Source organism: Boleophthalmus pectinirostris, unplaced genomic scaffold, assembly GCF_026225935.1.
Source record: "Boleophthalmus pectinirostris isolate CB_2022bp ecotype Guang Dong unplaced genomic scaffold, ASM2622593v1 HiC_scaffold_14, whole genome shotgun sequence".
Taxonomy (NCBI): Eukaryota; Metazoa; Chordata; class Actinopteri; order Gobiiformes; family Gobiidae; genus Boleophthalmus; species Boleophthalmus pectinirostris.
Window position 1 is genome coordinate 17390963 of NW_026571047.1, and position 18619 is coordinate 17409581.

The window sequence follows — 18619 nt, forward strand, 5'->3', positions numbered from 1 at the left end:
TTTGTGTGTTTACATTCTGCCACATGTGCAGCTACACGGAAGGCTCGGCTCTTTAATATTCACGAGGGAACTCATCCACGATTGGGGTGGCAGTGTTTCCCGCGGCACTTTATAGTTACGGCGGCCACCTTGACAATTGTCCCCTGCCTTAACTATGTCCCTCTGAACCACGTGAATCCTCGCAACACTACGGTTGTCGTGCCATGGTCGTCACTTTCGCCAGCACAGAATCGCCGCCCCACACCCCCAACCCATATCCCCGACCTCTGTTCCCAGCAAAAGGGTACTTTTAACTGCTGGGGTTGAAATATATTTTTCTGGCCAAAAATATGAAGACTGAGCTGGAACTGTTAGTGCTGCACTTTACTTTTTGAAAAGTTTTGTTTACTGTTTACAAGGAATTAATTTTTTATAATATTGCATACATTTGTTCATATTTGAGAATATTTTATTTTACTTAGTAGTACTACCAAGCCGCACTTTGCGTTTATTTTATTTCCCGATTTGTCTAATGTTAAAACAAATGGTTGGTTTAATAAACAGACAAATAAACAACAAGCAAATGGTTTTGCATTTGTTCCCATACTGTACCAAAAATTAACCGAACCATGACCTCAAAACCATGGTATATACCGAACCATGACTTTTTGTGTACAGTTACACCCCTAGAAGTAAAAGTAGTAGTAGTTGCAGCAGCAGTAATAGTATTTAGAGCAGCAGTAATAGTACTAGTAGAGGTAGGAGTAGTACTCGCAGCAGCACTGATAGTAGTAGTGGCATGAGAAGTAATAGTAGTTATTTAGAGTGACTGTTGTAGTAGTGAAAGTAGTATCGTAGATGGTGCACCAGTAAAGTAGTTAGTAATAGCAATAATATTCATGGTAGGATATTTTAGTCAGCCTTGCACTACAGCGAAAGTGCATAATTAGAATCTCCAATACAAAGAGAAAAATACCCATTCACAATTTTGTAGAGTAATACAAAAATGAATTAAACACGTTTGAGATGAATCAGCACTTAGAAGCTGCTAGAAATTCATGTTTCTGAAAAGTGTATTATCAGTTCACAGCCTCAACTTTTATTTTAATTTGCAGACAAGAACCAAATCTGAATTTAATTTCTCAAGGGTTACATTCAAGTACCACTACCCCAAGATTAAATTATCATCAAGTGAGCAAACCAGTATAAAAGCCCATATATTAATTAAAGATAAAGAGCAGAGGATTTGTTCCATTAAAAACAATTTGATCTCACCATTGATTTCCGCTAATTCTCTGGTTAATGAAGACAAATAAAACAAAACAAAAGCAAAAAAACACACAGTGCACATCATTTTCCTCATATTGATCGATCACAATTTGCAATTCAATTTAATTTTGTAATTAAAAACAAATAAAAATGTCTTTCAATATAAATTTCCTGAATTTAAACAACACACACTTTTAATAACAAACTAGGCAGTCAATTTTTTTCCTTCAAAATCTAAAAATGACAGAGAACTGGCACACATTATTGCAAATTATTAATGATTAGAAATGACTGAATCTTGATCTTGATTAGAATCGATAAATTACAAAATCCTGCAACAAACCTCACCTCTAACAGCAGCATGTTGTCCCCCTCTTCTTACTCTGACTAAAGAATAAAGACTTTCACACATATTTTCTGCGCTTGTGTCACTTTGAAAGAGCTTGAATCTGATTGGCTGCTGTATCAGATTTCCCAGCAGCACTTGGGACACTGTATATGATGGACGACGCAGCTGTGCACATCTGTGGAGTGAGCGACCAATCACACACCCCCAGCTGTTCCACCCACGGCCACAGACTGCACGGGCATTAGAGCAGCATACCAGGGTGCTTACTGTGTTACACCAACATGCTGGGTACATTTACATGGCCAATAAAAATCTACAGTAATCAGATAACACAATAATAGGTCTGATTTTTGTGTGTGTTTAAATAACCAAGAGAAATCTGATGATCAAAAAAGCCTGCTGACATATTAGTTGATTATTGCAGATATAGAGTTGTTGTATTTTGGATAAAAAGTACAAAGAATGTTATAATTGTTCTTTTAATCTTGGTAAATGGCTGCATTTTTATATAGAGCTTTTCCGCCTTCAAGGCACTCAAAGCGTTTTATATCAAAGACCCACTCACACATTCACACACACATTCATACACCAATGAACACAGACACTAGGGGCAAGGTGGGTTAAATGTCTTGCCCAAGGACACAATAACAGCATTCATCTGTGGGAGCTGAAATCACACTGTGGATCTGACTACTACTGAGCTACTTTCGCCCATCTTGAACATTTTTGGTGTGTCTTTGTCATATTAGTTTGGCCTTTTTTGCATAATTTTCCTTTTCAAAACCTGCACAGAACTCTAGAAATCAGAAAATGATCAGATTTGTTCCGTGCATGTAAAAGGAGCCAGTGTAACCGCTTTGTAAAGCATTTTACATTATTTACAAGATCTAAATAAAGAACTTATGTATTGATTGAAATCTCTGCCTCTTTTTAATTAAAATACTACAGAAGACAATTAATAGAATGATGCTATAGAAGCAATTACTGGATGTGTCAACTTGCTGTTACAGAAATCTAACATATAATACAAACAAGATATCTTTATTATTACTAGACCTTTTACACAATGGCTGGATGTGCCGTGATGCAGGGTAAACGTCACTTACATTAATGCCTTTCTATGGCAAAATATCTGTGGAAATGTCTTGCTTATTTTCCACCAGCTTCATAAATTGGAAATTTATGGAAATATTCTGTCCATGAAGAATTTATCCACAACTATCAAGGTAAAAAAGACGACTAACATTAGTGAACAACTCCTGAGCAAAACTAATGTTATGGTCATGAATAAAACATAAGTAACTTGTGAACTCAGACTGATTCTAGCATTAAAATAAAAAATCGATTTCATGATGTAGATATTGGCACAGAGAGAGATTTGTGCAGTTAAAATGCGAGACATCTGTAACAATCTGTGAACATCTGTAGCATTCGAACTGCACAAATCTCTCTGTCTATGCCAATATCTACATCATGAAATCGATTTTTAATTTTGCTTCTAGAATCAGTCTGAGTTCACAAGTTACTTATGTTTTATTCATGACCATAACATTAGTTTTGCTCAGGAGTAGTTCACTAATGTGTCGTTGCTGTTCGTCTTTACGTTTTCGTCTTTTTTGCCTTGTTAATTGTGGATAAACTCTTCATGGACAGAATATGTCCTTTGTTGACCTTGTTGGATGAAGATTAGGTGATGGGGCAGATCTATGAAGCTGGTGGAAAATACGCAAGACATTTCTATAGATATTTTGTATGGAAGCCGAGGGGGGTCACAACAAACGCAAACAAATACAAATGCGACAACACACCAAAAAAAGCCACAATGGAAATGACCGTAGCACTCTATTTTAATGCAAACGCCACAACAAATACAAACGCTACAACACAAATGCAAATACCGCAACACATTAAAAAGCCACAACACATCAAAAAGCCACAACAGAAGTGACCGTGGGACTCTATTTTCCGAGGGACCGATCAAGCGGCAAGTGAAGAAGAACTACAACGTGAAAAGTAAAGGAACGGAGAAGTTGGAAACATAAGTAAAAGTAATTTATTGTTTTATGATTATTCGTTTCACGTTGTAGTTCTCTTCTACACTTGCCGTTTGATCAGTCAGTCGGAAAATAGAGTCCCGCGGTCACTTCAGTTGTGGCTTTTTAATGTGTTGCGGCATTTGCGTTTGTGTTGTGGCTTTTGTATTTGTTGCAGCGTTTGCATTAAAATAGAGTCCCGCGGTCATTTCCGTTGTGGCTTTTTGAGGTGTGGATGTGGCTTTTTTTGGTTTGTTGCAGCGTTTGCGTTTGTTGTGACCCCTCTTGGCTTCCGTAATTTTGCCATAGAAAAGCGTTTATGTATGTGACGTTTACCCTACATTGTGGCAGTTACGACTGTTGTGAAAAAGGTCTATTGAGTATCTTGAGATGTTTTGATGAAATTACTGCTATTATTTATAAGTCAGTGCTTAGTAATAATCTCCAAACTGGTGAACTAATATTGTATACTAAACTAGAATAAAGGACACAAATTTTCTGACAAAAATGAACTACTTCCATGTGACTACTTAATCTTTCTTGTCACAAGTGTTCTAGGCTGTCTCCCCATGTGCTTTTGCAGTGTGGTGGATGTCAAGGTTACAGAGGCAGGTGAAGGAAGAGGAGACGTGATACCTCTCCTCCTGTGAGCTGCCCAATAAAGTGCTCATCCCCGCGGTCTCCCACTGCGCAGATCAACACCAGCAGCTGGGGGTTAATTGCCTTGCTCAAGGGCACGATATCAGGGAGTAGCTACTGATCATTTCCCCGCCTGGATGTCTCGCTGTGAAGTCGTTAAAGTATTTCATCAAATGTTTTTACGCAGTGTCATGATGCAACAGTTACGTATTAGCATTAGTATGTTAGCATGTTGACAACCTTATGGCTTGAGATCTGTTTATTCCTACAGTCGACAGTCCAGATGGGGGCACATAGAGCTGTAAGATTAAGCGCAATCAAATCTAAATCGCAATTTGAAAGGACGCAATTAGCAAATAACAAAGGCTGCCTATAATTTCCTCAACAAAAACTAAATATCCTGTCTTACTCTGGATTAAAAAATAAGTAAACTGCTAAGCCTGTAGTTTTGATCTGCTCTGAAACGTGATTCTTTAGTTTGTCAGTTCATATTTCATTCTTTTTGTCATTTTTTATGGCCATGTTTAAAATGTAAACTTTGAAGAAAATTCTATCAGTGCATAAATTACTAAATTAATCACAATGCTGTCAGAAAAAAAAGCAATTTGATATTTTTTTCCCCTAAATCACTCAGGACTAGTATCACATTTCTATAAACACTTTAAATATGAGTTAATACACACTGATCAGCTTTAACAAGACCATCTGTCTATGCAGCCCAGAATATATTATTTGTTAGACTGGGTTACTAGGTTTACACAAAGTTATGTCTCAGGTTTGATTCCCAATATGGGCCTTTGCTTTTTCATATGTTTGGGTGGGACTCTTGAGAGCTCCTTGGTTTACTCATCAACCTAAAACAGCCACAATAGGGAAAAATTCTCCAGCACCTTCTGACCAAATGTAGTTCAATATATGGAGATGCGTGTCTGAGTGATGCTGTTGTCTGTAGCTTTTGGTTGCCCCAGAAGCATTTATGATGGATAATATGCAAAAAAGAAATTTGACAATAAGGACAATAAATTATCCTTTACAAAATAGGGATATATTGTTATACTTGCACCTGCAACTCACAAGACCGTCTTAGAGATCGTCACCAGTCTGAGTTCATCTACAAGCCGCCTCGATGTGTTACCCACTAGATTTCTAAAGTCTGTCCTCAATAATTCACTTTCACCACTCACATAGTTAACATGTCACTTCAGTCTGGAACATTCCTAAGAGCTTTGAAAACTGCGGTCATTAAGCCTCTCCTAAAGAATAACCATCTTGATGCCACAGTGCTGAACAATTTCCGCCCCATCTCAAATCTGCTGTTTTTTGGCAAAGTCCTTGAAAAAGCTGTTTACCAACAGCTTAATAACTTTCTCCAAATAAACAACTCCTTTGATGTTTTCCAGTCATGTTTTAGAGCCACCACAGCACTGAGACTGCTCTTATCAAGGTGACAAATGACATCCGCCTGAACACTGATGCAGGCAAAGTCTCAGTCTTGATCCTGTTAGATCTCAGTTCTGCTTTTGACACTGTCGATCATGGGATCCTCTTACAGAGACTAGAGGACTGGGTGGGCATCTCTGGTACTGCACTAAACTGGTTCAAGTCCTATCTAGAAGACAGGAAGTATTTTGTTGAAATCGGACACTGTGTCTCAGATCACATGGCCATGACCTGTGGGGTGCCCCAGGGGTCGATCCTGGGCCCCCTTTTGTTCAGTCTGTACATGCTGCCCCCTACAGGCCAGATAAAACGCAGCAATAACGTGTCCTACCACAACTATGCAGCTGACACTCAGAGCTATGTGTCACTGCAGCAGGAGACTATGGACCAGTGGACTCACTCTGCCACTGCGTCCAACAGATCAGTGTGCGGATGCAAAAGAACTTTCTCCAGCTAAACTCAGACAAGACAGAAGTGATAGTCTTTGGCCCACAGAAACAAAGAGACAGTGTCAGCAGTCACCTCCAGTCTCTCTCTCTAAAACCTTCAAATCAGGCAAGAAATCTAGGGGTAATAATGGACTCAGACTTAAACTTTAACATCCACTTCAAATCAATAACATCTGCAGCCTTTTACCATCTAAAAAACAGCAAAATCAAAGGTATACTGTCTATAGCAGACTTATCCATGTGTTTGTCTCCAGTAGGTTAGATACTGTAATGGTCTGCTCACTGGTCTCTCCAAACGAGCTGTGAGACACTGCACAACATCCAGAATGCTGCAGCTCGTGTCCTGACTGGAACCAGGAAGTACGAGCACATAAGTCCTGTGCTCTGGTCTCTGCACTGGCTCCTGTGGCTCAGAGAATAGACTTTAAAGTGGCTCTGCTTGTGTACAAGTCTCTCCATGGCTGAGCACCAACGTACATCTGAACATGTAGTACCATATGAACCATCTCACACTTTGAGAAGCTCAGGAACCGGCCTCCTGCGGGGACCCAGAGTCAGGATTAAACATGAAGAGTTAAAGTTTCAGATTCATGCAGCTAAAACCTGGAACAGTCTTCCTGCAGACTGATTCTGACACTGTTTAAATACAGGCTCTAAATGGTTCTGTTTAGCTGCATATGACTGAATGGTTTTCATTCCGCACTCTTGATGATGATGATTATTTATATTTTGATTTGTTTGCACTGTGATTTTAATGTATTTCTTATTCTGTAAAACACTTTGAATTGCTTTGTGTACGAATTGTGCCATACAAAAATAAACTTGCCTTGTCTTATATTAAAATTGGTGATACAATATTGTTATCATGGGCTGCTGCATCAATATATTAGCAAGAATATTATGTGGTATCTTTTAGCAATTTTTTTTTTGCGCGACCACACAAGAATTGTGTTGCTTAATTTATTCAATATACTTCAACTATTCACTGTTTTGATGATTTGCACAAGTGCAAAGAAATATTGTTGGTATGCATTAGGTTCTTAAAAAACAGCAATAATATCACAGTGTATCATGTGCAAAATATCAATTATCACATGTGATCATATTATATTGTGAGCCATGTATCGTGTATTGCATTGAATCGTGAGCCACCATGTGATTCGCAGTCCTACTCTACCCCTATATGCCATAATTAAGAAACAATACAGTAAGCTGCATCATTCAGTTCAACTGTACAGCAATGTTGACATTGATATAATTGCCGTTAACTCAATGTAGTGTCAAATCTAATTCTTAAAAGTATTTCCTATTCATTTTCATTAGTTATAATACACATATCATTGCCAATAGTCTTCTTAACACACATTTGCAGCTTGGCATATGGCTGTGAAGAATCAATAAGGGATTTTGGCCCCATGCCGGCGTCTGCTGCCAGTCACCAGGGAGGGGAGGGGGGAGCACACACACAGCAGACCCTCTCTAAGCTTTTTACCAGTGCAAAACACACTCTGCTTTTCTTCAATGCAGATTTGGGGGAATATTTTCTCCACAGAGCATCATATCAACATCCAAACAGAACAAGAGCAACAAAGACAGCTGTCTGAATAGGTTAGACTTGAGCTAGCACGCTGGGACGAATATAGCAGGGGAGGCCCATACAGGAAGTGCCTCTGTCCTACTCTGAATGCAACATGTTCAACACACACATTCTCTATAGAGGAACACAAATGTGGTTAAAAATGTAATTTCTATTGAAAAAAATTGATGTTTACATAAGGATCTCTCATTTACTGCTGAAAACATATACTGTTGACTTGAGCTCAGAATGGTCAATATTTTATATAACATTTGGTCTTGATTTTTCTGCTTGTTTCCAATCCAAAAATGTTTATCTTTTATCTTGTTGCCAAACAGAATTATTTAAAAGGCCCATATTTCCTCATCAAAAACATACCTAGAGTTGTGTTTTTGGAGTTCTTCTCTCAAACAGAAAACACTCTGTTTTCATGTCACCTTCATGTCATGCGGTAATACAGGAAGTATTCCATTGTGTTTTTAAAGTCCATACACCTTCACTAGAATAATTTGGGTAATTTCAGCCCAGTCATTACTGCAGGGATCTTCAACCTTTTTTCTCCAGTGAGCTACCTTTGCAAAACAAAAATGCCAGAGAGCTACCAATTTCAGCAGGTGCAAAGAAATGTAAATATAAGAGCCAGGGCAAGCCTAAAATGGGGAACAGTTAGATGCTTATAAAACATAAACCATTATCCATTTATCAGTGCACCAAATTAGGCATCAAAATGAAACATTTACAATGGCAATTAATCAGATTTTACTTATTATCATATAATACATAGAATTCAGAATCCCTTGGCAAGCTACTTAAAAGGGGGTGGAGAGCAACTGGTAGCTCCTGAGCAACAGGTTGGAGACCCCAGCTCTACTGAACAAAAGGTTAAATGTAGGTGTTAATTTGAAAACTACTGCTTCATGACATCACAAGGTGGAACAGAGCATTTTGAGCTTTGGCGATGTAGACAGGCTAATAATAACTTACTTAAGTTAGTTATTCAAACGTGTGAATTAAACAAAATATAACTCCAAGTTTGTTTTTGATGTGGTAACAATATTCTAACATTCCTTAAAGCTTACAAGAGTCAATTTTATGTAATTTGGGATCTTTAACTTGTAAATTACAGACTAACGAATACAATATACAGCTAGATTATTCCACCAATAAAAACTTCTTTGTAATTTAGCTCACAATATATAGGCCAAACAGTCCCTGCTGGGTAACCCTATAACTCACACTGTACAAGAATTTTACATTCACTGAACAACATATGGGTATTTTTTTCTTCATAAAATTCAAGTGTAGCAAAACAGCTGATAAATAATTGGAATAAAACCCCAATAGCGTCCCTCATTGTAACTACGCAGTTCTAAATCCAATACTGAGGCAAAGCGGAGACAATGGCACAGTGATTACTCTGACCATTCCGACAGAAGGGGCCAAATTGAGCGTTAATATTTGTATAAGTGACGCTCGGAGCTGTGAAAAGAACAAAATTACACCACACTATTTTCCATTATGTTAGCAGCAGTAGCAGTGGAAGGAGGCTGAGCAAATCCCGACCGCTCCCTATGGACTGACTGCAAAATCCTTTCAATCTGTTTTGTTGGAGGATTTGCAAGAACAACACGGAAGTCTATTTGCCTCATATGCGGATTTCTATACGGTCACTGTAATAAGCAGTGGTGGAATGTAATGAAGTAAAAGTAGTACGGTACTGTACTTGAAAGTGCATTGCGTAACGTGGGCCTGTCAAATGCTTTTCTTCATGGAGATGTTCTTGCTATTGTCTGAAATGTTTCACAGTATAGTTAGTAGACAGTACAGGTATTTTTGAGCTATAAAACCACCTGTAATTGAATAAACGTAAGGTAGAGCAGTTTAAAGTCATACTGTGGAACATTCCAGGCAGACCAATGATATATCCATAGAAGCAATTATCAGTTAAATAGTTTAAAAATTCAGCACCTCTGTATCAAAATCACTACATTTGAAGCTTTATTAGAGCTTAAAATCAGTGTGAAATACTTCAACTTTTTGTGCTTTATGTACATTTTTAAATATTTAGTACTTTTACTTAAGGAGATTTTTCATGTGATACTTTTACTTGAGTATTTTTTGCTCTTGCATCTATACTTTTACTTAAGTACCGACTGCTGAGATAATGCTACACTAATCTAGATAGAGTTTCTTTTAGCTATATGCGTTTGTTCATTTACAGGAGCAGCGAGACGTGTCGCTCTGAGTTTGGGGACACTATTAAACGCACGCAGATACAGTCTGGCAGCTGCGGGGGTTTGATGGGACTACAGAGGAGGAAGAGGAACCAATCAGGTCTGAGCTGCACAAGGGCTTCTAATGGGGGATTGAGTTTGAGAGTCTGCAAGCTGGTGTCAGATTCTAGTTTACACACTGCATTATGCAGTATACAAAACGATGAGGAAAAAGGAGCATTACGAATACATTAAAGGTCCTATATTTAGCAGAAGTGACACTTGTGAGCTTTAAACCATGTTATAATGTTGTTTCCTCATCAGAAACATGGAGTTGTGTTTAGTTTCCTTCACACATGTAACACTTTATTATTATTAGTCTATCTACTAATGCTAACTTGACTGACCCCTTGTAAATATATACAGTGATTTTCCACCTTCAAGGCACTCAAAAGCGCTTTACCTCAAGGGACCACTCACCCATTCACACACACAGTCGTACACTAGAGTATGCAGACAATGCAAGGGGGGTTAAGTGTCTTGCCTGAGGACACAACAATGGTAGCTGGATACGCACTGCAAACCTGTTGTTCAGTGGATCTGACTGCTCAACCTGATGTTTATGTGGAAAGTGGGATTCAAACCGCCAACCTTCAGATCACTGGACACTACCAAAAGAGCTACTGTCACCTCCAAATACTAATTATGGTCAGAATTTGTATCTGTCACCCATTTATTGGAAAACTATTATCCTATCTTACCTTCATCACTGCTAAACATGTAGCCTAGTAATGAAATCATATCAATGCAATTTCAATCTAATTTATTAACAGACAGAGCCTTGGGGGACATAGAAATAACACCAAAACAGTAGACAACGTTTCAGTAATATCTAAAGCTTACTAAAATACTTTGTTTTCACATTTGTGTGCGCAAAATAGGCATCAATTGTCTCAAACTGATCTGTCTGTAACACCCTGATGCTGCATATTCCCTACTGACTTGGGATGACTGAATATTTAAATTGAATTATGTTTAAAGCAGTGGCAGAGAAAAAAATACTTGATTTTTATTCACTGTCAGCACAAGCTTCTGCAAGGTTCATTGTAGAATATTAAGCAATTTTCTGGTTAAGCTGCTGTAAGTGCTTAGGTTAGCATACATTTAACTACAGTTTCCCCAGGGCTTCATCAAAGACAAGACTGCTCAATAAACATAATGTATTTAGATGCACTGAGGGCTTCTGACACCACTATGCATGGACAGAGAGAAAAGTATTGCAGTATTTGTAGATATACTGCTTTTTTCTACCTATCTACTGGTGAATAAAATTAAAAACATGCAGGCACAAACTTACTGAAGCAGGTGATGTAGCTAAGCTTTACATTTCCATATCCCAGGTGTAGGCTAAGATTTATGAGCACAAGTATGAATTTAGATAAGGCAATCTGGAGGAAGCATAAGCCTTCACATGTTCAGTTTTAGTAAAAAGTATGAGAAAAATGATCATATTCACAGTTTTCAAGTGATCAAACATAGTGACAATAAATTAGCTTAGATATTTAACTCAGGGTTTCATAAATCAAATGTTCTGCAAAGAATCCACAAAATGTTCATTAGATTCATTAAACAAAGCTGTGAACATTTTAAAGGTCCTGTATTATGCAAAATTTACTCTTGTGAGCTTTTAAGCCATGTTATAATGTTTGAGTTATTAGTCTGTCTATATGACAAATGCTAAAAATGCTCTATTCCACCTTGTGATGTCATGAAGCGGTAGTTTTTAAGTTAACAGCTACGTTTTACATTTTGTTTAGTTGAGACTAAGATGGTTGAGGTCATCCAAATGATTCTAGTGAAGGTGTAGGGAATTTTAAATGTGGAACCAAGTGTTTTCAGTTTGAGAGAAGAACTCGTATTTTGGGTTTGTGTGTTGTGTGATGGAAACAAAACACAACTCCAGGTATGTCTGTGATGAGGAAACATTATAACTTGGATCAGAAAATAGTGTAACATGGGCCCTTTAAACATTAGCATACCACAGACTAATCAAGAATTTCAGTGAAGCGGCACAATCCTAAACGCCATACAGAGACGTCAGAGTTACCAGGTACCAGGGTGACATAGGTGTAAGTACTCTGTGTTTTTCACCTGTTAATTCAGGGTGGGAAAAGGCAGTTCAAGGCCAATTACGTTAAGAGAAGAGAGAGAAAACTAGAAGCCCTTTAACAAAAGCTATATTGAACTTACATCTGTATTGATAGAGATAAAGACTTTGTTTGAATGTCTCCAGTACTATACAGTATTCATTGGTCTCAGCTTCTTGTTACATACAATATTTTTCCTTTCAAAAGATATAATATTTTGTTTTAAATTGTTAATTGCTATGGTATAATTTTTTGGTGTCTGTACTTTACTTAAGTTAAAAGTTAAGTTTTAAAGTGAATACATTTTACTCTTACTTCACTACTTTTGAGAGCAGGTATCTGTACTTTGTAATCCACTACATTTTTGGACTGAACTGAAAAGAAAAAGTATTTTTTTAAATTACTGTTTGAGACCTGATGAAAAGGCTGAGAGTTTTATTTTTAGTATGTTTATAGTTTGAGCAAACGCAAATATACATTGCAAATAAAAACAGCTGGAATAAACATTCAGTCGAATTGAATTCAGTTGTTTCTACTAAAAAATTCAACACAAATCTTTATCAAAATATGAAGCCTAATAAGACATCCAAATACTACTAAATACTTTGACTCTTCAAGTACATATTTAAACAGGTACTTTAATAATTTTTCTTCAGTAGATTTTTCATGTAATACTTTTCCTTCATTTTTTTTTCACGCTGGTATCTGTCCTTTAACTTAAGTAACAAAATTTAATACTTCTTCCACCACTGCTTATATGCCCCTAAATGTCTATAAATCTGACAAGTCTGCAAAGCCGATGTGACTGTTTCAATTGAATAAATCCTTTTACTTTTGCACAAAACCGGCATTCAAAGTACTCACACCAATTTCAGGCCCTAGTAGTCTATACTGAATGGAGTAATAACACACAGTTTAGGCTTGTGAATCTCTTTCAGTTATAACTATCGAATTAGCCGTAACTATAGAATTTCTCAGTCGTGAATCGCGTATCCTTGCCACCGATACCCCCATCACTCCACTCCACCCTCTCGATCCTAATCACATAATATCCGTGAGTAAGAGTCCCAAAGGTGGAGGAAGATTAAGCTCAACTGAACATTGCCAAGAAAACCCAGCTCGCAGTCAGTCTCACAATTAAAACCAAAGCAGCTATAAAGATTTTAACTTGAAAACGTGCACGGACATGTGACCATTACAACGGGCAACCATGCAAAGAAAGACTGAAGAAAAGAGGAGCTGTATTGAGAGAGACAAACCCACAAACAGAAAACAAAAATCTTGGCACTCACCTTGAAGCTCCAGTAGTTCGGTTGTTGCTGGGAGGTGGAAAAACAAAGGAGCAAAGGAGACAGAGGGGAGAGAGAGGGAGAGGAAAGGGATTGAACGTTAGACATTTTTGTCATGTGCTGCACTAAATAACACTCTGGCCATAGTAAAACAAATGGAGCAAGAGGAATGGCTGGGTGCAAACACAGCTAAGTGGGAGAGCTGGGGGAAGCTGGTCTCTAAGTGAAGTGACACTGCAGTGGGCTTTCTCATGGCACACATAAAACTGCCTGGGGTAATTTCTATTTTATACTAAAGAAAAAACTACTTTTAATTTAATATTTGCATTATTCAACAAAATCTTAAAGGGCCCATATTTTCAGATCTATGTTATAAGGTTGTTTCCTCATAAAAAACATACCTGGAGTTGTGATTTGTTTCATTCACACATGTTTAACACAAACTGAGTTGCTGAGTTCTTCTCTCAAACAGAAACACTCCAGTTCCACCTAATAATGAACAATTGCTCAAACTTATGAATGAAAAAAAACACAACTCCGGGTATGTTGTTGAGGAGGTAACAAGATTATAACACATCTTAAAACTCACAAGTGTCAATTCTGGGTAATATAGGACCTTAATATAGGACCTTTAATCAGAAGTTGAGACATAGTGATTTCATGTAATGATAATTGTACAACTCAAATGTTTAGTTAAAAGGTGCTATCCTTCACGCACAAAAAGCCTTGGAACATGAAAATAAAAGAAAAGATATTTAACTAAAAACACACACAAAATATAGCATTAAATACAGTGCAAGTTAATGCTCTAAGATGCACTGAGAGACCTACAGGTGATGAAAGGTTCGAGGTCAGATCTGTGGAGAGGCAAGTCTATTCAGCATAAGAATGCAGATTTTTCACACTATTGAATAAACACAAGATCAATTAAATCCCATTATGTGGAAAATTCAAGCCAAAATGATGATGCCTCCCTGGAGACAAGCAAGTGGCAGACCCTGTACCATAAATGTTACACAGTTCAACTTTAAACTTTAAGCCATGCATGTTTTTGATTTTTTTTTTTTTAAGTTTCTGACCTAATCAAAAACACTAGAAAAGCACTCAGAGAGTACAGACCTCCACCAAGGACTACCCCCATTTTTTATATAAATTGCGATAAAATCAGTCTTCTGGATCAGATCCGGATCAGCCTTTGGAATATGAAAGAGGATCCCATTGTCCATCCCTGGGTCAAATTTCATGGGGTTTGGTCAATAATTAACGGAGATATTGAGAAACAAAATTTTTGGCCCCATTTACCACAATGTTAACTAAAATTTCAAAGTGATCCAGAATCCAGGATTTCTTCCGGATCACCCACAAAATGAATTCAGTTCTTCCTTTTCACATTTCCAACAAATCCTGAAAATTTCATCAAAATCGGTCCATAAGTTTTTGAGTTATGTTGCTAACAGACAAACAAACAAACAAACAAACAAACAGACAAACGCCGGCAAAAACATAACCTCCTTGGCGGAGGTAATAAACAAAAACAAACAATCAAAAACATGTTTCATTCACATGTGTTTGAGTAATACTGTATTATTAATCTGTCTACATCTCCAAAGCTCATTTTTGACCTTTTGTTCAGTAGAGACTGGCAATTTGAAATGATCGAAATGCTTCTAGTGAAGGTGTGTGAAACAGAGTGCTTTCAGTTTGAGAGATGATCGCAACCTAAATTTGCAGGGTTTAAGTGTTTAGCATGTGTGAATGAAACAAAACACAACTTTGGGTATGTTTCTGATGAGGCAACAACATAACAGAGATCACAAAATAGCGTAATATTGTCCGTTTAAACCTGCACTTTCACAGAAGAAGAACAATCTTGTGAATCTATTGGATGCTTGCTGACACAGACTCAGTTGCCTCCAGTTCAAAGCATTAGCACATTACTGATCATGTTTTCAAATGGACCACATTAGATCAGACCTCATGCCGACAAACCACAAATGATACGTCTTTTTCCATATTTATCTCTGTGGCAGCGTGATGGGCTAATTATCTCCACGATAGCCAGATGAATTTACGTTGTCCTTCACTGCCATCATAATAGGACTTTAATTGCCTGTAATTGCGTCTGTGTTATTAATCAAATGTTTACAGTGACTTTGTGCAAACTAAGGAAAGAAATGAGAGTCACTGCCAGCTCCCTCCGTGCGGCCTCCTCAGAACTTGCACAGGCTCCGGGCCAAAGCAGGATCACACTTACAAACACTGGATTAAGGCACATTTCACTTCATTTGGGAGGGGGCCAATTTACAAAGACACAGGTTTGTTGCCCTTATGTGTGTCCAATAATAACTTACAAAACTGCATGTTCACATAACCAGTAAAAGCTGAATTCTCTCAATGTTTGTGAATTAATCTGGACCGGCTCCGACCAATCACAAAGCAGCACTTGAGGTTTGTGTGGAAGCCAAAGGTGAAGAGCCCAAACGAACCAAAACAGACAAGACAATGCTAAGAGATGTACTTCAGGTTATTAGAAAATACTGAGAAATACTGATTATTTCGCTTTTGAAAAACATGCAAAGGGAAGTGCTTTGTGCATTTGTGGATGGGAAAGGTGTCTACGTGTTTCTTTTAAGTGGATTTAACAAGTTAACAAATTCTCAGCTTGTTCTGCTGTTGTAACGCTTCCACCTATAAGTTTCAAGTATTCGTCATGACGTTCCACACTTTCCACTGAGCAACAATTAAATGGGAAAATCAATACAGTTTAACTAACACCCAATGTTTAATTGGGTGAATATAAAAAAAATACTTAGTAAAAGTTTCAGTGAGTTAGCTGGAATAAATACAGGGAGTTTCAGAAATTTATCTTATCTCCAAAAGCACTTTTCATTTCTGAGGCAAAACTGACCATCTCTCATCATGTCACTGAGCTCTTTTAGCATGTGTGGCACTCGTTATGGCCACGGATGTTATAGTGAGCTTGTGTGAGGCAGTTAAAGAAGATGAAATTGTTAATAGTTTTAGAAAATATAGCACTTCGATCATGGGTTCATTACCACGAGGAAAGACATTTTTCCCAAAACATAATTCAAATGTAGGCAAAATTCTAATATCTATTATATTCATTCATATCTTAAAACTGAAACAGAGCTCAAATTGGTGCACAACTCAGTGTTCATCAGTATTTCTCTCAAACAGCCAATCAACCACAGCAGTCTAACATTTAAATTCATGAGAACAGATGGCTGCAATTTTAAAACAACACAAATTACTACATCGTGGAGCCATTCTTTTCAAAATAGGATTCATCGTTGCTTCTGATTTCCGCAGACGTCTTTAGAATTTCATCATTTTTCCCTTTTACAGATGTGCCAATTTCCATGCAATATCACAACCAAAGCTGCTGTTAGATTTGGCACATGTAATCATTTATACATACATACATTTTAAGCAGCCTTGCCTTGTCAGAAAAACTAAATATATCATACTTTATTAGCACTCTGTCAATCTTCAACTATAAATACTCAGTTGAAGGCAAGGTGAAAAATAGGCATGAATCATTGACACTGGCATCAAATTGACAACTTCTGTATTATTATTTTTTTTATTATGAGATTAAGGTCCAGCCTCATCTGAAAAACTGTTGTAGAAATGTCATTCCCTTAAATATTAATCTGAGGTGTAGGTGTATCTCTATTTACCATTTACCAACTGTTCGGGGAGATGCATGCACCCAAATATTTGCTGGGCTCTGGTGTTTGCGTGTGGTAGTTTTGGAAATTGTGAAATGCAGGAGGAAGGAAAAAGGAAGCGATCCCGACTATGAAAGAGCAACAGGCCTGTGGGCTGCTCTGACCCAGATCCACAGAGAGAGAAAGAGAGAGGGGACTGCAGTTATGGATACACTAAATTACACACGGGGCATGGGAAATGGTCAACTTATTAAATGTACTGAAAAGACCAAATATAGTTAGGGTTTATGCTGTGCTTTTCATATTGAGAGTTTGATTAGGTCATGTTATTATTACAAATGACACAGGATGTTTAGAGGCTATCCAATTAGGAGCAAGATTATAAATTTTGGTTGGATTCTGTTCATTTTGGCCAAGGGCTTTGGTCGCAGGATGCATGCGAGACAGCAGACTGGTCACAGAGAGTCGAGAAATTAATTAGCGGAAAGTTAAAATTTAAGCCAAAAAAATCTACGGCAATTTCGTTTGATTCTTATATTGAAACTGATACTGAAAAGACATGTCCGTGATTAGTCAAATAAAAAATATACAGTATATGAGGATGGGGATGCAGAGCAGTTTCAGTTTTTTTCCGACATTGTTTTTCACAAGTAACCAACAACAAGCGCAAAATGCTTCATTAATATTGGCAGGGCTTTCAACTAGCATCTTTTAGCATTGCAAGTACATGTCTCCCACTGAGTCCACATTTAGGCTGGGCTAAATCTTGAATTGATCGATTGCAAGACTCTTCCACAGATATGTATTTTGAACACTCATTTTGTTGCTTCACACATTGCAACATATGTTTTGTTATTTTATGAGGCAAAACAGTAATATATTTCATCAGCATTCTTGAAGCTAAAGAATAATATCGTGTTTAACCTTGCTTGTAGCACAACTTACTAACAAATACTTACTAAGCGGTAAGAAGACCTTGGGTAATAAAACTTAGCAGTGTTTCATAGTGAGTACAAGGTAGGTCTCGGTATGTGCAGCTTTAGTTTGATCTTATATAATATGAGGTGAAATGACTGTCAAGGCACTTTGTGTTTACTCTTAGGCGACAATTAGACTAGACAACCGGCAACCATCAGAGGAGTCTACACCAGAGCAAATGATGATTCCCTGACAAAAGCACGAGAGCCAATCACTGTACAGACCCTTTAAAAATCCGGAAACAAAAACAATCTAAATACCAGAATGAAGGCAGTTGGACGCCAAAGTGAAGAGGAACATAATGTGATTTCAATGGGAATACTGGAATTAACCTCAGACTATCACAAAATATGAAAAATCAAGGTTTTGGTAAAAGATACATGTCAGAGCCAGGTTTAAAAACATTTACAAGATTATGAGATTATGATAGACACTGTGCATTTTTGACAAAGGAAAAATCTAAATTTTTAGACTTTACAGGACAAATCCTTACAGAAAACTTGAGCCCACCACAATTAGTCACTTTATTTGCACATTTCATCATAAATTATACTTTTTGTGAAGCT

General features: G+C 37.5%; 1 protein-coding gene across 1 annotated transcript in view; it reads right to left on the reverse strand.

Moving 5' to 3' along the window:
• The window catches only part of LOC110154359 (SRC kinase signaling inhibitor 1-like), a 105203-nt gene that overhangs the window by 39786 nt on the left and 46798 nt on the right, over positions 1-18619 (reverse strand). Inside the window, exon 3 of the mRNA XM_055150264.1 lies at positions 13387-13413. Coding sequence (XP_055006239.1) covers positions 13387-13413 — 27 coding nt within the window. The remainder of the gene's footprint in view (positions 1-13386; positions 13414-18619) is intronic.